This window comes from Cimex lectularius, unplaced genomic scaffold (assembly GCF_000648675.2).
Source record: "Cimex lectularius strain Harlan isolate CLEC.00 unplaced genomic scaffold, Clec_2.1 scaffold226, whole genome shotgun sequence".
NCBI classification, from domain to species: domain Eukaryota; kingdom Metazoa; phylum Arthropoda; class Insecta; order Hemiptera; family Cimicidae; genus Cimex; species Cimex lectularius.
This window is the reverse complement of record NW_019392846.1, coordinates 602,423-625,710: the sequence shown is the minus strand read 5'-3', so window position 1 is coordinate 625,710 and position 23,288 is coordinate 602,423. Positions and strand designations below refer to the sequence as shown.

The following is a 23,288-nucleotide window of genomic DNA, read 5'->3' as shown; positions in this document are numbered from 1 at the left end:
CTGCACGTATCCTTTAGGCTAAATTGGAATGACAAGTAGTGTGAGGTTCTATGTAAATAAGGATTGAAGGCTCGACTCCCGTTCCTTGTAGGCTTGATATTCCAGTCAATATCTGTTTCCCCCTGCGCCACCCTTCCACGGCAATACGGTAACCTCGCATTCAAATACGCAACGGGGTTTCTCTCCTTTCTTACCTCACGTTGAGGATCAAAGAAAATACACGGAGGAAGTTTGCAGGAGGAAAGAAAAAATAGAAGACACGATTTTACGGCCTCACCCAGAGAAACAAAAGTGAAAAGAAATCTCAAATTTATCATTTATATAAAAAGGTTTTCATTTTTATTGTTTTTGTCTATTTTACAGTTACATGGCGCCAGCTTTATTTTTATTGTCGCTTATCAATTTTGTGTTTTCATAGTTTGGCCAAATTTTTAATTCGCAAGCCCGGATATATGAACCTAACCAAAAATTCAGGTGTAAAAGATTATTTAAACACTAAATAATTTCGTCATTTTGCCTTCTGAATCTTTTTTTAAATTTTTAAATTTGTTTTTACGAGGGTTCGCAACAGCAGAGGTCATCAACCTCAAGGTGCTGGTGTTTTTGAAAAAAAGCCCATTTGTATGTCGGGTTCGAATGCAGGGCCGCTGGATTCGAACCCGGGACCTTCACCTTACAGTGATGAGCGCCGTGTCAACGCCTAAACCGTTGCGGCCACCGTCGCCCCTTCTGAATCTTTGAATCACCTTAATTGTGAGGTTTTAGGGCGTAATCATAATCACCACCTTCGTTTGTTGCAACTGAAAATGTGAAATGAAATTTTCGCATTATGACTTCAAACATTTAAAAATTAACGTTTATCTTATCTTTTACCTCGACGTTTATCAATTGTAATTTAAATATACATGATTTTTTGTTTTGACCTCATATTTAGTGATACATAATTTTTTTTAAACGGCATATGAACTCACATATTAGCCAGAGAACGTATGTATTTGTTTCGTCAAATGTGTATAGTTGGGGGAAGCATGAAAAAAAAGGCCAGGGGCGACGGTGGAATCGAACTCACGTCCGCGGTCTACGAGCCGAAAGTGTTTCACGCTGACCACTAGGCTACACCGACCCTTTTAATAATATAAAAATCTAAGATGACAGAAGAGAAAATTACATACTGGCAATACCAGAATCGCATGCAAGTTGCTTGGAGAAACTGAAGATTTTATTTCAATTTTTTTGCAACCTGTCCAAAATAATATTTTTCAATGATATAATACCAGCATTGTCTCGCTGAATGGGCAATTGAGATATTAAATGGCAACATGTGCTAAAATTTATTATCGTAAAGAATCCTGTAAGTTCAGAAAACATGTGAAACTTATGCATTATAACTAGAAATAATAAAAAAAGAAATATATTATACACTCGTTAGTAACGGAAGATATCATTTAATGTGGATTTAATAAAATTAAAATGCTGAAAACTATTTTTTTCATATTGTTTTTTGTCGACTATCCAACGTAACAAAGGTTTTATTTATTGTTTAAGATTTATGCAAGTTAAGTATTTTATTTCATTCACGTTTGATTGATGGACTCATTTATTAACATAATAAAAGAGTCCAGATTGAAGAAGAAAACTCGATAATATTTACCAAATGTTACTTTTATTGCCAAAGGGCACAACAACAAATATATACCTTCGTATTTCGCAACTTATTGTTATTAAAAACTAATTTATTTCTTGATTTCAATCAAGTTTCTGAACTGTAACATTAAATATGAATATGGATTTAAATTACCTTGGAAAGACGGATGTATGTAAAGCAATCCAAGCAATTGTGTTTTATTATTTAAAACATCTGTTCAAATATATGCTTAAAATTTGGAGTACGCACACTTTTACACTTTTTTAAAATGTGCGAGTGTGAGGGTCACATGTTCGTTTTGCCTAATGAAGTGGACTTTAGAAAACAACTGAAATGTATACCAATAATTCGAACCTTCTCTGAGGGTCATAGTGAGGTGAGAGTAGGATGTCTGATTGAGATTGGTGAGGATAAAGCGAGTAAGATGAAAGTGGGCTGAAATAAGTGAAGTCAGAGAGGTCCTAGTAACGAGGGGGCTTGTGAGATGAGTAAATGAGGTGAGAGAAGACCAAGCGAGTGAGATGGTAGTGGGCTGACTGAGTGAAGAGAATAAGTACCCAGATAGTGTTATTTGGGTAGAGTTACATTACATTACATACAGTGCGGTAATTGTCTGTGGTACGAGAGTGGATTAGATGAAAAAAAGGATCAAACGAGTAACGGAGTAGTCGAGTGGTGAGGTCATTACGTTCCCGCATACTCGTCGTCACAAGACTAGAGGATCTTTAGCGTCCGCACCTAGCCTATTCGGCCTGATCGGACGTTTTGGTTCTCAAGATGAAAGCTGACGCACCTCCGCATACGACGGAATAGTGTTCCCGCCGCAGCATTGGTGCAGAGGCAGCTCAGCCCCGAAGGGCCAAGACAACCGGACTCTCCGCTTGTCCTTTCCGAGTGGTTGGGCCCGTATTGTGCATTGGGTCGTATGCCTCACGCAAAGGGCTACCTAAGCCGAAATACATCAGCCTGGTCTCCCGTGCACTCCCTAGATAGAGAAGGCGACTCTATCTCGCAGAGTAAAAGGTCAGAGGTGGGTGAGGTCATTCCGTTCCCGAGAACTCATCGTCAACAAGATAAGAGGATCTTTAGAGTCCGCACCTGGCCTATTCGGCCTTATCGGAAGTTTTGATTCTCAAGATGAGAGCTGACGTACCTCCGCATACGACGGAATGGTGTACCGTCGCAGCATTGGTGTAGAGGCGCCCCAGCCCGTAAGGGCCGAGACAACCTCGCTATCCGCTTGTCCTTTCCGAGTGGTTGGGCCCGTATTGTGCATTGGGTCGTAGGCCTCACGCAAAGGGCTAATAGGCCGAAATACATCAGCCTGTTCTCCCGCGTACTCCCTAGAGCAGCGGTTTAGTTTAACGTGGAATTGCTAACCACACCCTAGATGAGCACCGCCTACGGTAAAGTCTCTTATCGAGCTCAGACTACACCTGCCATGGGCATTCGAGGGACGCCACAGGCAGCCCAGGTGGTCCGATCCTTCGCTTCCCCAAGGGTACCACGCCGGTCATACGCACAACAATGCAAAGCATACTCGAGTCCGAGACACCGATTTACTACCCGTTTCCATTCGCTTACTCACGCATTCGAGGGACTATTCAGCATGATCATCGCGTCCTCAACGCTTACACGCTGTCGTCCGGTCGCAACGTCTTCCGTGAGGCCGGGGGTAATTACGCTGGCCATACGCAAGCTTCACGAAGGTCACAGATAGAAGACAGCCTCTGTCTAAATTCCCGCCAGGGGTGAGGTCAGAGAAGATTGGGGGAGTGAGGTGAGAGTGGTACATTGAGTGAAAGGATTGTCGGCTGAGGGAGTGATAGATAAGAGGTGATCTCGCGAGGGAGGTTATAGTAGATTAAGAGCATAAATGGATGAGGTTAATATAATGAGTGTGGATAAGTGAGCGAAAGTGTGTTTCAGTGTCTTTGCAGTTATATTTCCTTTTTTAAAAATCCTGTACATTTATTGCTCATTTATAAATTGAATTACGTTTCTGTTTCTATAACACGCGTTTCCTCTGTCGTCATAAGTCGTAGGAAACAACGAACGGCTGACGTCATCGCTTTTAATCTAATTAGTGACTAATTGAGACAAACTCTTGATCCTTTGTTTGAGTGGGGCGAAGTGAGACATAAAGTGTACCCTGTCACTATCTCTGATTAATCCCTGAGTACTGCTAATGACTGTAGCTTTCTCTTAGGGAATTATAACAACAGCTTTGATTGCAAGTTATAAGGGCGCCTCCATATGGTACGGTTTAATCCTAGAGCCCTTTCTTTTCAAAGAGCGCCCTGAGACGATTACTCTCGGAAGGGGGTGATCTCCATCCGGAATAAATCCTATTTGCTATTGCACATATTTTTTCGTAGTGTTTACACAGAGGTACTTCATTATACGATTATTCAACGTCAAAATCGACACAAAATAGAAGGGGAATTTCAATCTTTTCGAATGGAACAGGCAGATAAGAGATTACGAAAATTATTTTGAAAGACGAAGAAATATTGAGAATAAACTACATGCACTGTGAATTAATTAAATTCACTAAAAATAATGTTCTTAAAATAAATATAAAACCTCCTTTCCTAAAATCTTTTCTAAAGCTTAAATCGATAAATTGCAATGAGTGGATATAAATCAATTAATTAAGGTTTTTAGTTGATATAAAAAAGTCAGTGTCTCGAGCGGGATTCGAAGCCACGATTTTCGGCTAGATACGCCGCTGGTCTACCTCTTGAGCTATCCACTCGGACACTAACTTCCCATCTCAACCCCACCTTTTGAATTTTCTCTGCTTTTTTCCATATTTCAAATAGATTACACGGCATTTGAAATACGGCAAAAAAGGAGGGAAAATTCAAAAGGTGGGGTTGAGATGGGATGTTAGTGCCCGAGTGGATCAAAGTCACGATAGCACAAGTGGTAAAGTAGCGGCGTATCAAGCCGAAGGTCGTGGGTTCGAATCCCGCTCATGACACTGAATTTTTATCTCAACCAAAAAACTTAATTAATTGAAAGATATTAATTGGTGAAGCGGACCACGAAACTAGCGAATTTAAGTGGATATAAACTTATTTTCCTTTAATATATCAACTAACACCTCGATTAAGCATAAAGATCATCACCCGTGGTATCTCCCTCACGATTATATAATATGATGACAGCGAAATGGGTTTATCGTTCATTGTCCCGTCCCGGTATAGGTAGACGTTTTAACTAGGGGTGAGTCGGGGTGGCAGGCGGATTTGTAAGGTAGGAGAGGGTAGACAATGAGCAGATGCTAATTAAATACCGGCGTTCTTCCCGGTCCCATTCCCGTTCCAGTCGGTCGGTAAATTATTCTAGTCTGCCTGGAACACTGCCTAAATTATCTGCCCTTATCTCTCTTCACCCGTTCCACGGCTGATTCTCTTTTGTTACAATGTGTTATCTACCTGACAGTTCGTTCCCTCCGCCCTTAGGACAACTTCTTAAATTACGGGGATAACGACACGCACCCCTCGCGATATCACAACACATTCCTGATATGGTTCATGCCCTTCTTTTACTCTCCCTGGACTAACGCCGTCAAATGTCGAGAAATTATGATATAATAAATTACCTTATTTTTTTGCTTGTCCCTTATCAAAAACTTTCACAGAAAAAGATCACATGTTATGCTTATGCTTTATAATTTTACATTTCTTTCAAGGCAAAAGGTTAAAAAAAATTAGAAAGCTAGCTATAAAAAGTTCGAATAAATGCGATATAAAGTGAATCAACTACATGAACACATGGGGTGAAGGTGTTTATGAAAAAAGCTCATTTGTAAGTATGTCGGGTTCGAATCCAGAAACGTTCCCAACCGCTTTCCATAAGAAGAAAAAGATAAAGTTCTATTATCACCGAAACGGAAATCCATGAAAAGAGTTATTTTCAAATTAAAAATAAGATGGAGAAATATAAAGGAAAGAAAGTGGACAAGTGAAAACGTAGTAGTTAATTGAGAAAAATAAACAACTTTTTAATTAATTTTCTTCTTCGAAATAATCTTGCATAAACACAAGAAATCAATTACATTTGAAACATATTTTATATTTTAAATTTTCTAGAGAGGTAAAAATTTTAACCCCCCTTTTCAACAATTCTAAATTCATCACGTGTTTTTCAATTATTGTTACGCACCAAGATAGGAAGTTCCTTTTAAATATTTTAGATAAAAAATTTATATTTTTGTTTTTATAATATTTAATTAGTAGAAATTTTTACATCCATTAGCATCACTTTAGGAGTACATATTGCGCACATTGAAACAGCATAATTGAAAATCTGCCGAAGAAAGCCGTAAGAATTTAGACAAATTATTAACTATATTAAAGGGATTGTGAATTAAATAATAAATTAAGGGTAAAGAAATAAACATACATGAAAAGAGTTAAAACTGTACAAAACTCAAGAGAATTATAATACAGGATGACTTTTCACTTAACATGTGAAATGAAAATTTAAAACGATATACAATACAAATAATGGACCAAAGTAAGAGGGAAAAACTAAAACTCTTTTTCAAATTTAATAAGGCAAAATAAATTTAATACTTCCGTCAAAAATACTTTAATTTATAAAAATTCTTACCTGTAGCTTAAAGCAGTACAAGCAAAAGAATCTTTTTTAACATTTGCGATCGTTTAGAAATTGTTTAAGGTCAATTCATAAATAGTAACAACAAAGGGAAAGGATTGAAATAGTTCGGTAAACAAGTTCTCTTATGTACATAGCAGTCACATCAAATCGGAGGATTAAAATGGATCTTATTTTATTTTGAAAAGTAATTATTTTATATTTTATTATCAATATGAATAAAGAAAAAGGAAATCTTTCGCCACCTTTTGAGTATGACTTTTTTATTCAAGCCCTATTTTTCCACTAATGATCATTTTATCTTAGGAAAAAAGCACATGGGTTTCAAGCAGAGTTGGGCAAAATCAAACTAATTCAATCATGATTAACAATTTTGATTGAAGTTTAATCATGATTGAATTAGTCATGAGTAAATTAATCATTATATGATTTAATCATAATTAATTCAATTATGAGGTATGACTAAATCATATAATGATTAATTTACTCATGACTAATTCAATCATGATTAAACTTCAATCAAAATTCTTAATCATGATTGAATTAGTTTGATTTTGCCCAACTCTGGCTACAATGACCAACGTACCAAAATCCAACCGACTCCGGATAAAAATTTTGAGATGAGAAACGTGCTCAAGGCCAACCTTCAAAAAGTGTTATCAACGAAAACGAAAGTTACATAATTTTTCTACATGTCTATTTTATTACAATCAAGACCCCAGATGGTGTATTTTCCAAATAATGTAGAAATCTCTCCTTTTAAGTGGAATAAATTTTAGTTCAAAGAAATATTTTTTCCATTGATCGGTTATGTAAACATATTTACTTTTCAAAGCGTAGCTTGTTCTAGGATTTTTATTATTATTATTATCATCATTATCATTATTTTTTGGCTTTTTATAACGACGGAGTTTTACTTATAATTGGAAGATTGATTTTTGTTAAATAAGGTGTTGGAGGATTTTCGTTTTGATGAAATAAATTTCTGTTAGAAAATTTTTTAAAAGTGATGAAGTTGTGTAGTTTTCATTTTTTGAGCACCTATTTGAACATGATTTATCGAAATTTAGTCATGACTAACTATATTGTGACTAAATTAGTCATGCCTCTTATTTAATTACTAGTCATGACTAATTTAGCCATCAATCACATATGGCGACTAAATTAGTCATGCCTCGTATTTAATTACTAGTCATGACTAATTTAGCCATCAATCACATATGGCGACTAATGTCTAAATTAGTCACTTAATACCAATCATAACTAACGGTCTGAGTGATCAATCATAAATCATTAGACATGACTAATTTTTGACAACACTGGTTTCAAGCTTAGTTATTACACGAAGACGTTTTTCTTACTTGGATAGCCCATAGTTGACAATTGCTCAGGTTTAAATTCAGATTAAAACTCTGGCTAAAATAACAAAAACTGGATTGTTTCATGATTAAACACAAAATGAAATGCTTAAATATCACTAATGGGAAATTTACCCCTCTTTCTAATAATACTATAAAATTCGCTATACCGTAAAGAGCAAAAAAGTTATGACGGTTTTAACCTAAAAAACAGCGTTTTGAAGATAATAAATTAATTTATAATTATCTCCGAAACTATTGAGAATTTTCAAAAAATGTATAGAATATTTTTTGTTACAAATAAGCTGAAAAATCATCAAGAGTTTCGCGCATAGTTTGTGAATCTCTCTTTATAAATTTAGTGAACATGGAATGTCGCTTTACAGTAATTGTCATAATAATTGATAACAATAATGTAATTTCAGCTGTAAATCAATACTCACCACCCATAAAGGATATTGTATACATACTTGGAATAATATACAGCCGTGTGTTTGGAGGTGAATCTGAATCGTGCTGATAAATTACTAACAAAGATATGCTTGTAATTTATTAATTACTCTCCAACCCACTTTATAAGTGTAAACACGTTAATTTATAATCTTTCCTGAAGAGACGTCATTATTAAAAGAATATCAAAATATTATTTTTTTCTTGAGGTTGCAAAGTGAGCATGTCTGGGCGGTTACATAATGCACTTAGCATATTCATAGAAAATTTAAATAATACATAAATGAGATTCCTGCTTCCTAAAGTTACCAATGGAAATATCTAGTTGATGTGAGATTTGCACTCTAATATCTGATGACAAGGTAAATGACAAAGGTGGAAATTTACAAAGCTCGCATGTGTTCGTCCGACAAAGCATTGTTTTCGCCCTGTTGAAAAAGGTGAAAACGCCGTTAAAATAAGGTTAAACTGAGGACGAGAAATCGAAGAAGGGTTGTAAATAATTAAGGGGCTAATGTATATTAAAGCCCGGTGAATATTTGCAGGCAGGCTGGTACGGAAGAGAGGGCCCCACCTGCTATTTATTCACATCGAGTTGTTTACATGATCCTCATCCCTGTTCTCACCACAGGGATATACAACTCCCTTTTACAGGTCGCTACAGGTTAACTACAAATTCATGCCTCTTTGCCAACATAGCCAAATTCCAAAACGCCCAATACGAAAAAAAAAGGCCTCCAACATAGTCCGATTCGATAAAAGTGTTCATAAATTTCTAGGACCTGTTAACATAAAAGTTAAATAATCTTTATGTAAGGTATTGGGTGAGATAGAAAAGCTAGTGTCACAAGCCGGATTCGAACCCACGACCTTCGACTAAATACGACGCTACTCTACCACTTGAGCTATCATGACTTCGATCCACTCGGACACGTGTCCCATCTCAACGTACAACCTTTCGAATTTTCCTCTCCTTTTTGCCATTTTTGAAGTGTCGTGTTATCAGGATTTAATTCTCGGCGACAAATGAAATGGCGACGGAAAGCTTTAGTTAAGATATACTTCGTTTTATTTATTAAGTCCATTATATTTAGTGGTCTATTGACCAAATTATTTTTTTCAATTAATTAATCTTTTTATGTAAGGCTTTGGTTGAAATGAAAAAAATTAGTGCCACGAGCGGTTCGAAGTCACGATAGCTGAAATGGTAGAGCAGCGGCGTATTTAGCCGAAGGTCGTGGGGTTCGAATCCCGCTCATAACACTAACTTTTTCATTTCAACCAAAAACCTTACTTAAAAGATTAACTAATTGAAGGAAGTAATTTGGCCAATAGACCACTAAATATAATGGATTAAATTATTATATAACATAACAAAACCTATTAGTTTTAGCTTATATTATTCGAATTTTCCCCCATTTTTGCCATTTTTTATTTGGTCAATCGGACCACGAAATATAATGGATTAAAATTAAAAGTATTATTTCGTTCATGACAATTAATGACCTAGTTGAATCACACAGATGAAGTTGCACGAGCAAGATAGTAAATTCTAACCCTTATGAATATTTTAATATCCTATATAATAGATGACTTTCTTGAATGAAAAATATACAGAGAATTTGGGCACACAATCCTTTAAAAAGTAAGTTTTCAAGTGTACACACCTGAAAAATTTGATTAACGACAATTTCGCATATTTTATACAAAGACTCGGTCATCCATTTGTTCTCTTACACTGTTATATCAAAATATTCCAAATTACATCCCTACTAAATCATCTCAACATTTTGCACGACATCTAAAACGCCTGTAAACTTTTAGAAGTAAGGAAAGCCTGCCATCATGCAGATATTCAAATGTCAAAGGGGTTGTAAGCATGACTATAAAAAAAATTAATTCAACCTTTTTATGAACAACCATAGATCCCCTAGATATTATTTCAACAGATTCATTACAAGAATGTCCTACTTTAGACATCATAACAACTCCTCAAGACATCTGATTATTGGTTGTCTTGCAAATATCTGAACCAGTAAGCTTTAGAAAGCGACTGAATTATCTGAGTACTTCGAATTTTTAGCTAGCACTGATTGTGCTCTTCGTTTTTAAAACTTATTGCATGTATGGTTGTACAGGTTTGAAAACACGCCTTATCGAAGCATATTGAGTTGTTAGACAAACCCCAGAATCATTCCTATATTTGCTATTTTTATCTCTTCGGTTGTTAAAATACCTCGCACCCGCAAAAAAGTGATGATTTTTTTTTTTAACAACTTCACTTTAGCACATAATTTAGTGCAGTTGTCTATGTTTCTTGACAGAGACGACTGGTGACTTTGCTGACTATCCCAAGATATGTTGTACTGAGCATCATTTGCCTGCAAGGTCCATAGGGTTTTTTTAAAATTTGGATGTGGTTTGGAGCTACTTGGCTTGTGTCTTTCCTGGTTGTTTCTTCTTTGCGAAAAATAACTCTTGGTTCACCATGAATGATGATGTGACCTGAGTAGTTTTACGATTAATAAATTATTTCCACCAAGAGATTGAACCCTTTCTAGTGTCAATGAAAGCCAATTCGCATTTTGCACTATCTTGTACAGTTGAAAATATGACCGAACAAATCTGAATCTGTTTCGTTGCATTCTATTAAATTATTTTGCCATTAATTTTTTTATCTCTCATAAATAATTGTAGTTATTTTAATGTGTTGATATCTTTCGTATTCCTCCATTTAAGGTTTGTTTGATGCTTTTTGTAATTCGCAGTCAATTTTAGAAAACTATCGTTCAAATTTGCTGTAAATTATATAAAGAAATTTTAAGGTTAGGATTTAAAAAACCTGAAAGTGGAAAGATTTTTCATTGGAATAATTGAACATCCATATCTAAAAACTTCGTACTCTCAAAACTTTATCTAGTTCATATGCGGGACTGTTTTATGCCATGTTGGGAAATACAACATCCTCCCTTCAAAAAAATCCTACGTGCTGAATAAAAAAAAGAAGAAGAAAAAGAAAAGGAATGGTGCTCGACAGATAAAGGAAGCAGAGAAAACGATCAGCCGTCGTCCGTTGAAGAGCGGATGTAAGGAAGTTGTAAAAAAGTCCACCTGTTCAAAGTGGGGAAAAAGGAAAGAGTTAAGCGCCGGGGAAACAATTGACAAGGAATTGCTCCTCTCACAATGAAACTTGGCGATGCTGTTTCGGTTGTGGGAGCGAGAGTTTATTACGTCACTTTATTGTCCCTCTGGACTTACCTGGCGTCCCCTTTATGGCGCTACAAAGAACTATAAGTGAGAGATCTCACCCCCTCACGAACCAATGACAAAAACTTAACGTCAATATCCCTACCCCTTTCATAGGTGGAACGGGGAATTTATTTCACAAATGAGGAAAAGAGAAGGTGATATTAGATCCGAAATAGAAACTGGAAACAAAAATTTAAAAGTAATAATGTCAAACCTAATTAAAAGAACAATATTTTTTCGCTGGAGTATAGGATTGATAATTTTTTGTTTGCTTTTTTAATTGACTTAGGTTTCTCTAAAGATAAGTACGCATTATGCTGCATGTACAACCTGTTGTAATTAGCAAAGTTTTTCTGTCTGCCAATTTTGAAATTACTGTAATGTGTATGTGTAAACTTGGCCAAAAATTTAAACAAAGAAGTTCAAAATATATTCTACTTGCAGATCATACAAAAAAACACACAAAACCAAAATAAACCCATTGTTAAATAATTTAGATAGCTTTTTTGATTAATTCTTTTTACCCTGGTATAAAAAGAATACGTAATAAAAAACACCCAAAGAAATCGATCTTATATCAATCATCTACGGCCAATAATCATGTTTGTATTCGGGTTTCCTTTTTTATACACATCGCAATGATTGATCTGTTCCGACAATATAAAGAACTATAGCCTATAGGTAAAAATAAAATTTACGCCGTGTGAAAACTATAACAACATACACCGCAAAATAAATGATTTGAAACAAAATTATACATTTGAAGATTTGATAATAATCAAAAAGCAGTTATGAGATATTTGTAAGATAAATTTCTATGTCGTAGTGATAATTTAGTTCAAACTTAACTTTCAATTAATTAAGGTTTTGGTTGAGATAAAAAAAGTCATTGTCACAAGCGGGATTCGAACCCACGACCTTCGGCTAAATACGCCGCTAGTCTACCACATGAGCTATCGTGACGTCGATCCACTCGACACTAACTTCCCATCTCAACCCCACCTTTTTGAATTTTCCCTCCTTTTTGCCATTTTTCAAATGAAATGGCCACGGAGAGCTTTAGTGAAGTGTACTTCATTTTAACTTATTAAATTAACTAGTTTTCGTGGTCCGCTTGACCAATTAATATCTTTAAATTAATTAAGGGTTTTGGTTGAGATTAAAACTAGTGAGTTCAAACTTAAGTTAAACTTCCTTTGAAATTTACATTGTAGCCGAAGGAGGTGTGGAAGGGTGATAATCTTCAGCAAGGGATCATTTAAATATCAAAGATTCTTCCTTGAGCTGAGGGACAACCTTGTAAAAAGTCCCCTTTTTTATAGATAATTTTTGCAAATGAAGAAGTACTCACATATCACAGACAATCTGGCGTTGGCACGTATCGATTTGTGTACACCCTGGGGTCCGACTTGACACTGGAATTCCGCGTCGTCGTCCAGACTAGCGTTCACGACGCGCAAGTTGAAGACTCCGTTCCTAGAGTCCCCGATCATCGTGTACCTCGGATAACCAGGGATGACGGACGAAAATCCTGTAGACAAAAAAAATTACTGATGTTAACTTAACGTTATATTTTAACCGTTAATAAAATTATAAATATGCATCAAATTTAATAAGTAAAGGATGTTTATTACTCTAAAAACATTCTAAGTAATTATTTAATTGGCTTTGTTTACAACAATTGGTTTGATTCTTCTGAGCAAAACCTACAATAACTTCATTACTTAACAAATATAGGTGTAACTTTCAATTAAATAAGGTTTTTAGTTGAGATAAAAAAGTCAGCGTCACGAGCGGGATTCGAACCCACGATCTGCGGCTAGATACGCCGCTGCTCTACCATTTGAGCTATCATATCCTCGAACCACTCGGACACTAACTTCCCATGTCAACCCCCACCTTTTTAAATTTTCCCTCCTTTTTGCCTTCTTTGTGTTAACCCAGTTTATTCTGTTAGTCCTGTTAGATCTAGAAAACTGAGACTTGTTAGAATCGGCTAGTTAACATTGCTCGATCTAACATGCCAGGGCCAATGTTAGGTGTTAGGTCGAAAATGTAGTCACTTTGCTATCCGTTAGGGCGTAGGTAACCAACATGGAAGCCATGAATTTAACAGCTGTTTTTTGTTTAGTCTTATATACGCATTAATTAGATCAGACTAATACATTTCTTTTGTTAATTTCTGACCTGTCTTTGTACTCTCATTCATAATAGATACATCCCATATCATATAAAGTAGTAGGCTGTTAGACGTTAGGATACAGGTTAGGTATGTCGACACGAATTGAAACGTGTCATTTGTTATTACTTTTCGAGTGCATAGGTAGCATTTTGAATGAAAGAGTTGATTAATTTTCCTCTTTTATTAACCTTTGGCATCTTCCAATTTAACACAAAAGAAAACCGAAACAAATAACAAGCCTTCAAGGACTGTTATAGTTTTATTTTTGGTTGTACCAATCACCACGCGCTGCATTGCGGAAAAATTAACGTTTAACATCCTAAGAAAAGAAAGGGCGTTATCTTACTGGAATTTCTCTATTCGATTTAATACGAATGTTACCTAATAACTAATGTTGGTGAATACCCCTATTACTGTAAATTTTGCCTTCGATTTACCACAAAAATTTCAAACAATTCTTCAAATTTGTAGGATGCGAGCAATTTTGGATGAACGAACAGATCTATTGAATTTTAAAGGAACTGACATCAACTGTATATAAAGGTGAAAAGAAAAAAATGTTTCAGACCAACTTACTTTCTTCGTAAAGTTTCCTAGCAATATATTGCGTTCATCTTAGAAAATATTTTTAAACGGGTATTGTTAACAAACGTTTACTAGGCCCTCGGAGAATCTGCTTCATAGAAGAAGGATCATCCTCGTCCGATTAAGGTAAGCCTTGCAAGGTTGACACAGGAACACATTTGAGCCAAAGCCCGCGTATGTGTCCAGCATGTAGAGAAAGATTGCTCGATGTGTTCCACTTAATTTAATGGTGAGATTGCTTCGTTATTCTTAAAAAGCGTGTAGGCATGCAACACGATATGAGAAGTGCTGGAGCCGAGTAGCTGGGTTTCCTGTCCCGATTTCTATTTTTTTGTTTTATTTATATAGTACTTTTAAGTGAATGGTGTGTAGTAAATAGGAAAGAATGTATTTAAGAACGTTGGGTGCTGAAATGACCCGGAGCCCAGTCTTGCTGGCTGGACGTAAAGACCGGAGGTCACGCCGACGTGGGTGATCCTCAAAGGGCCTGCTGGTAATTTATTGATTTATAAAAACACACACCGTAAATGGTGATTTGTAATTGATTTTATTGTCGAATCTGCAAGGAAATAAAAATCAAAAGAAAAAAAACACGTTTTCGACGGTTAAGTTAAAAGTTATTCGAAGGATTTATGATCATTGATTAGTTAGGAAAAAAGGAGATATGAACGACCCTGCTTGAGATTTCCTTTTTGACACTTCAACATTGGGAGGTATCCAAGTTTCGCCTATAAAACGCTCGCTGATGACTTTCCTGGTAAGCTGAAATCGTTTAATAAAAATTCGGCAAAACGTACTAAAATTTATACAGAGCAAACTAGTGGATTGTATAGTGGTGAGCCGCGACACTTTGTGAATAGCACCCTCTATTACCATACAAACGAGCATTTCGATAACGGCAATGGGCTCTATCCCGACCTGCTACAAATTAATTGGAGGCCCACCGCCATTTTGGCGGGGGGTGCCATAATTAAGGGCTGTTTTGCATTAAATCACCGCTCCGACCAGGACATTAAAATTCGAATTAGAAAAAAAGGCCGTGAGCGCAAGAGCCGCGTACATTTGGGCTCTTGTATAATGACAAGGTAAATGAGGGCCCCAGAACGTGCTTCGCTTCCCTCAGATCAATTTACATTTCATCATGACTGGGAGAGAAAACGGGCCTTTTGGCGGGGGGGGGGCTTCGATGCTGTTTTCCCATATTTCAACTTTGGTCTACAACCGTTTACAAAGTTTACAAGTTTGCAGAAGGGAATTTCCTCTTGTCTGTTCGTCCTAGTTCCCCCAAGGTGAAATCCGTGTTTACTTTTGTGAACGAAGGAAAAAATCTTTAAACTTGTTTTTCAAGAAAAATTAAAGAAAAGTATGTTTATAATTAAATTGCAAAATTTTTTAGAAGTTTCTTGTTGAAATTTTGCATTAAACGACGAAAATTTTTCATTTCATACCAGCTATTTTGACCTTCGTTAAAAAAATCCACAAGAGCATATATTTACTAGGTCAAAAAACCTTACGTAACCTGCTATATTATCCGTCAATATCCAATTTTCCCTTAACCGACAATAATTTAGCGCAAAACAATTTTTTGTTTTTCCTATACTATTAGTCTACTGGTTTCTTAAATTTGTGTATACTTCCACCCCAGCTATCTATAATAACAAGAAACAGGGGGGGGCATGTAATGCAGTTACAGGAAACTAAAAAAAGTTAATAATCAGTTTGCGTTCCAAAGGGCGCATGTTTCATGCACGTCGTCATCATTGAATGATATAAATCCTTAGTGATTACGGAGTTTTTGCCTAACGTTAACGTGAATGGTAACGCTAAATTGATTGAACTGCGCATACGCAGATTTAACGGAACGCTATCTGAAACAACGTTATTTGTCTTCGAATAACGGGTGACGGTAAAGTCAACAAAATAGGTTTGTGTTGGAGAAATTGTCCAATTAAAAAAATTATGTATGTAAGAACATAATAAAATTTATTTTATAGTTAAGGGTGTACAATGCGTACAGGTTTTCATGAATCCCTACTTCTAACAAAACATATTTGGTGTTATAACATTAAAAAATTGGGTTGTTATGTCAATACACAAGCAGGATTGACAAATAGAAATACAGCAACCTAATAAATCACTCCTTCAATAAAACCAGACCAATTTTGTAAAACCTTTGGCTGAACTGCCTAAATACAATTTAAAAACTAAAATTCTAAGAGGTAGGTTTAGAATATGGTTGTAATGAGTAATGATTATTTGGAGATCGTGAGAGGCGGTCTGGTGTGACGAAGGTTTAAAAAAACATTTTCTTAATCGAGCCAACGTTTCGATCTTTATTAAGATCTTCAGGTCCCGGGAGTATAAACATTGTTTAAATTGTACAAATACATTTATACAACATGATAGAAATTCATTTTTTCACATCCTACATTATTTGTATAATTTAAACAATGTTTATAAATCGCAGGCCCTGAAGATGATCTCAATAAAGATCGAAACGTTGACAGGTAAAGAAAAAGTTTCTCTAAAACCTAATGAGTAATGTTTATATTTAATGTACATGTTTAACTGTAATATTGCGGTTTCCTTAAAATTGTTAAGTTAAGATAGCTTTTTTAAAAATTTTATCGTCCTCAATTTCATTTAACTTGTATTTGCTTTGAAATTGTTTACTTTGTACGTTAGAACTTATACAACTATCAGGTCCTCAGAATTTGCCAAACTATCGTCAGTCTATAACAGCAGTAAAGGTCCCTTTGTTTAGAAGCTTGCAAAATACGTCTATAACTTGAAGTCACTAGGAAACTTAGCGAAAATCGGGTCAACGTTATTTGAAAAGCGTTCAATATAACGATGACCTTGAAATAGCGGAAACCTATGCTAAAATTCTATTTTATCACTAAATTGTAGATCTTTAGGCCACTGCTTTTTTATCAGTAATATAAATGGTATTTTAGGTGAGTTTTTCATGTTTTCTATTGAAAAGATTTTTACTAAATGTACTGCAAAGGACGTCTTTTCATTAAAAACAGTAAATAAGAGCATGGAAGTTTTTTTGAGAATTTTGAATTGGCCTGTGTGAATATCAAGGATATTTGGGAGTCTTCTCTATTATCACGTTTATTTATACAAAATTTTCTAACAGTAAGTGTCAATTTATTATTACACTTTTTTATCTTTGATCAAATTAAATCTGTGGTTATTTCTTTTGTTTTAATTTAAGGTTTATTTCTTTGCTCCAATAATTATATCTTAACGATTGCTTTCTGTTCGAAATATTATAAATAAGTAGTTATTTTCAATTCAAATTTATAATGGCAGAGTAAATTAGGTATCTAGAACGTGCATCGCTTCTTTCAGATCAATTTACATTTCATCTCGGTTGGGGAAGAAATCTCATCCATTTTTCAACGTTTGTTTTCGAAACGATTACAAAGTTTACGGAAAATGAGTTTACACTTTTGCCCTGGTTCTCTTTACTTTTTGTCACGTTTTACGCTAATCTTAAAATTAATTTTGACCGATAATGGAGATCTTTTCACACTAATTTGACCCCGAATGTCTTTCTAGATTTTGTAGAGAGTCAGATACATCACAACTACCTCACAACAAAAAAAATATATGTCTCTTTGTAAATTTTCGATTGTATGATGTGTGTGTAATTTAATAAATATAATATATATTCATGGGTCTTTATATTCCCTTATATTATAGCAGAAGTATAAAATTGCGAATATATGTTGATACTGTTTTGATTTTGTTAGTACTTTTTTTGAGTGAGCTCGATATTTGAGAGGAAAATGTTGTAAGAGCCGGATTACTTGCCAAAATAAAGAGGAATCCTCTCGGAGAATTTGAGATCACAACCTTTTAAAGAAAGAAACCGGCGGATTGTAAGAGTGTCCTTTGATTCTTCATCTTATTCCTCTGCAAATACGGTCAGGACAGAACCTTTTAGATTTATTTATGCGTAGTCGCGATTCGATTTCTAAAATTGGATTATTGAAGGGGTTCCGATTTCGGCGGGGCGGTGGCGACCGGAGGAGGGATCAAGTAGATGGTTATAGAAATAGGGCTCCCTCAGCCCGAAAGGCGCCCCGCGCCGTCCCCGACGGGGTTAGAAGATTTGCTGGGATATAGAAATAACGTGTAGGGTTGGTGGTAAGGACCCTCTGGTAATGTCTAGGTAAATCTGAACCGGGCTTTACATACAAATCGCAGTCCGATACGAGAAGGGTCCTGTCCCGGATTTATGTTAACATTAGGGGGCGTTCCTAACCATTTCCCAGAGGTCACAATCACCTTTTCCCTCCTCTTACCCCTGTTGCACAATTAATTTACATCCCCTTTAACATTTCCCGTTCCCCTTTTTATGGGATTTTAGAGCTACAAAGAGCGAAATTAATAATACAACCCAAGTTTCTTAGGGTGGAAATACTGAATTCTGTATTTCAATGCATTATAAAAGATTGCAAGATATCCTTCACTCTAATGTTATGCCGGCGTATAATTACAACCGTAAAGTTAAATAAATGCAAAATTTTGGAGGTTAACAAGGTTGTCGCTTGTGAAGTTGAGACCGCATAAATATTATACCTTAATGAGGTAAAGGAAGAAACGACAGGACAGTTGTCAAATAAATGTCTTCAAATAAAAACTTTATTAATTGGACCAATATATCGAGCAATTAATTACCCACGTAACATGACTGCATTTTTTCTTATTGCGTACTATGTACGATGTCAGGCTACTAATGCCACCAACTTTGGCGGTGAGTTCATACCTCCAGAGTGGCAAAAAAAGTTCTTATGAACCATGGTCTGATACGCAAACCTTTCGCAGATAATAGGTTTTTTTTTACAAGGGTTCGCAACATCAACTCTCGGGGTGCCGGTGCTTTTGAAAAAAAAAACATTTGTAAGTATGTCGGGTACATTTACATTGTACATTTCATATTGTTTTTTTTCCCCCAACTCTCTACGGTTTTTGTAATAAATCTACCTGTAGCTCCTAACCCATTCATATTTGGGGAAATCCAACTAAGAAAAACAATTGAAAACAGCATTAAATTTCCTTTAATAAGACACTCTACTAGAACTTTCCAATTCATTTATGGAAGAAAAAAACAAGCTCGAAATCGCCCAACAACTGCTAAATTTCAAATGTGTAAAAAGATCTAAATTTGCCACCGCGTTTAACAAATTCGCGGTAGTATTTGGCCAATTTTCACAATAACTTCTTTGTTTATAATGTGTTTTCTATCGGGATACCATTTTCTTTAATTAAATCGAACCAAAACGCAGAAATTTTATGCTAAATTGGAAAAAAGAGGTGACGGTGCGAAAAGAGGAGAACGGGGTTAATCTAGCATTTCAACATTTTATCCTGTACAAAATTTATTTTTCAACTTTAACTTTATAAAAAAGAACAAAAAGAAAGAAAACTGAAACAAAACAGGTAGAAAAGACAATAAAAAATGAGAACAACCAAAGCAGAAAAATTGGACAAAATATCTACACAAAACATATACAAAAGAAAAAAAAGAACTACAATATAGAAGTTGTAAAAACCCCATCTTACCTAATAAAAAAGCAAAAAGAAAAATTCAACATGATTTAGTTGTCTCTATTTTACATGTTTTGTTTTATTTTTACGATGAATTTTTCTTTTTCAAACTTTTTTACAAGGTTAATACTGGGTTTTATAACTTCTGCATTCCTGTTATTTTTTCTTTTGGTAAATCTATGCAATTAATTTATATTTTGAAATCTATTTTACGTGGTATTCAACGTTGTACTGTGCTGTTTGTCTTTTAAGTATGTTAGCTCAACACGATAAATTGCGTCTTAACTTAATTTTAATAATAAGAACATTTTTATTTAACAGAGGTATTGTTTTTTTTTGCTAGAACGAAATGAAATAGATTTTTATGTAATTGAAAATCTTTGATTTAGATATTTGTTTTTAAATTCTTCATAATTATTAATTATTCAGAAATCGTGAGAAGCGGTCTGGTGTGATGTAGGTTTCAGAAAAACATTTTCTTTATCATGCCAACGTTTCGATCTTTATTGATATCATCTTCAGAGCTCAAAGTGTTTGTCTTCTGTGTATTTGTGCCATTCTTGCGTGTCGTGTTGAGAGTGCCCACGACACGCAAGAATGGCACCATTAACGGTCACTAATCACCACACATTCTTAATAATGTCAACATTTATAGTAAAATACGGTTTGTATCTGTAAACTTCAACTACGGTGTAAAGCAACGTAGAAGTTTTTTACTGCATAATGTGAAGATAAAATGAATTCAGCTTTAACAAGTTACCATTTATTAAAAAAATTAAAACACTATTTATATTTAATTATTTATTCGAACGATAACAAAATAAATTGGTATTTTTTCTTTATTGGGCCAATTTGTTGTTAACGACGTTCAATCAGTGATCAACAAATAAATTATAAATTTGAATTTTGTTTGTTTAGTTGACCCAATTTGCATAGCCACCTTTACCGAAGGTTGGCCGGATTTAAGCCCCTACCCTAATATTTATTGGCTAAATTTACATGTTTTTAAATAACGCTAATAGGGCTTGATCCTCAGGTGGCCACAGGATTGGCCGAATTTACCATCTACCGTATACAGCAGCCGAATGAAAAATAAATAAAAATCACTGGATAAACTCGGTGTGTCCGTTTTGATTTTATGTTATTTTTCTATGAAACATCCCTAATCCGCAATATTTTTGAATATAAAAAGACGTCTGTGTACTGTAAAAACTTTCCCGTTAGCCTTATATGATTGACACGCAATTTATTCTGGATATTTCGGTATCACATAAATGAAGGCGATTTACATTTTTATGATGTAAAGTCCCTTGCGGAGAAATGTTCTTTTCTTTTAGTATTGTAAAATATATGACGAAATAACAGTAAAATAATCTAATTATGATAGTTAATTTCAGTTGGTAATTGGTGGTTGTTCATAGGGCTTCCATTGAAAGGATAATTTGTATGAATAATTTGAAATATGCTAAATTTTGGCTTATTTATCGCGTTAAACAGCAGGCCACGGCTTCTGCGAAGACACAAAAAAAGCAAACGATTCAGAGAGAAAGGCGGGTCCATCAATCGAATGTTAGCCTTCAACTTTGATGTATCGTACAAAGGACTTTTCGGCCTGAATTGGATTCCCTTGACAAACATCAATTGTCTGTAGAATCGCCTCTGTCATCGGCGGAAGTCACCTAGCCGAGCCTGCTGTACCTTGTTTGTCCAACCGACTTAATTGCATCTGGAGAGCCACCGCCATATGGTATTAGACCATGAGGAGAAAATAATTTACTATTGATTTTCTCCTACCGATTTGAACCATTGATTTCAGTATGAGGGGGGTTAATAACGAGGTAGTTAGGACTCATTTTTTGGTTCACCGATCTTGCTTTTTCGCTTTTACCGGCCTGTTTTCGTCGTTAGCGCATTGTCGGAGAAACACCGATTGGTACAAATCAGAAATAAAACAGTCAAATCAAAAAAGAACAATCATCTCCAACTCGCACTCTTCCACAATGTAAATCAGTTCGCAGTGAAAATAATAAATTCTAGTTAAAAAAAGATATAAAATAATTGTAGGAAATAGTAGCTAATTAACACGATTACTTAAAAATGAAAGGTACATCTACGCACATTCAATTAAACGGCCATAATGATATAAATTTCTATAAGTAGATAAAACCTTTAGTTTAGAATAGATAAAAGTTGGTCATATCCCGTAATTTATCCTCCTTTAAGCCTCTCTTTTATTTTAACATTAATGCTTACGTATTATTAGGTTTGTCGTAAAAATTAAAACCGAAATCTAAAATATCAGTAACAAAAACTATTTGTATTAATTATGTCCATGAAGAAAACGAACTAAGTTTGAAGATATATTGAGTTATTTTCGTTAATGTCGCCTCTATGACACAAATCTCTCGTGCCACAGCACGTCCGGCTAAAAGAGGAATGCATCTAGAAGCCCAAGTAATGGATTTCAAAGTCATCACGCCAGGGGATGATAGAAATATCGTTCACTGTGCGACACGCGAGCATTTATAAATGCTTATATTACACGAAAACAGCTTCAAAACGTCAACTTGAACACATCATCAGTTCAGACAATAAGGACTACATCTCTTTCCATAAGACGGCCGTAGCATAAAAGAAATTCAGTTCATCAAAATTCGGAGGTGATGGAATGGTATGGGCGGATGTTACGGCCTACGGTTTCAACAGTATCATTGACGGAAATCAGACTTCTGACATGCTTTACTTCTGCGCAATGCTCGCTATACCTTATCCCAATTGAGCATATGAAATGCAAAGGTTTCATAAGAGCAATCGCAGCACTTCAACCTTCATCAGCCATTCCAAAAAGGCTACCGTTTCTCCAGGATGGCAAACAGCATCTTATAATTAATTAATTTTTGTTGTTAATTTCTAGCCTTAGGTTGGTTGAAATCATATCCTACTAAACCTTCTAAATATTTAATTAAAAAGTATTTTCAATTGTCCTAATCCTTTAAATATTTGATACAAAAATTCATGTAGTATTACATACAGTATTTCCGTTGTTACGGCTTACCTCTAGCATATTTGATGATATGCAACGCCATGCGACGATGCTAACTGACACAAATCCAAAGTCCATTTTTCCGTAAGGTTGTATTACCCCAGTGCACATCTGCCCGATGCTATGCAACGCTACCCTACTCTACGCTACGCAATCCCCACTGTCCAGATTTTCGTCGACTAGCATCGAGTACAGTCGAAGACAAAAACCGAACACTTATATTTTTATTTCAAACTACATGTATTATTGCAGTTATATTAATTACAAAATACTTATTTTAATATAAACCAAATTAACCGAGATCAAAAATTCATTAGTTTTTATTTTAAAAAAATTACTGGCTTGGTAAAAAATTGATCAAAATACCTGGAAACCATTTTTTCATATAATGTATTTAACTAACAATTTATTTCATGGTTTTGCTCATAAAATTACACCATTTTCTTTCATTTAATTACATTTACTTTCACTCCTATTTTTTGTAGCTTATTTCAAACTAAGTATATGTAATTTTGTCGTTATATTAATTATATCATTCCTATATTAATGTAAACCAAATTAACCAAGATGAAAAATTCCTAA

The 23,288-nt window shown here is 35.1% G+C and overlaps 1 protein-coding gene across 1 annotated transcript in view; it reads right to left on the bottom strand.

Annotated features, from left to right (window-relative positions):
* LOC106666988 (nephrin) overlaps positions 1-23,288 on the bottom strand; it is a 464,482-nt gene that overhangs the window by 49,596 nt on the left and 391,598 nt on the right. Inside the window, exon 3 of the mRNA XM_024228661.1 lies at positions 12,683-12,862. Within this exon, the coding sequence (XP_024084429.1) occupies positions 12,683-12,824 (142 nt within the window). The 5' untranslated portion in view covers positions 12,825-12,862. The remainder of the gene's footprint in view (positions 1-12,682; positions 12,863-23,288) is intronic.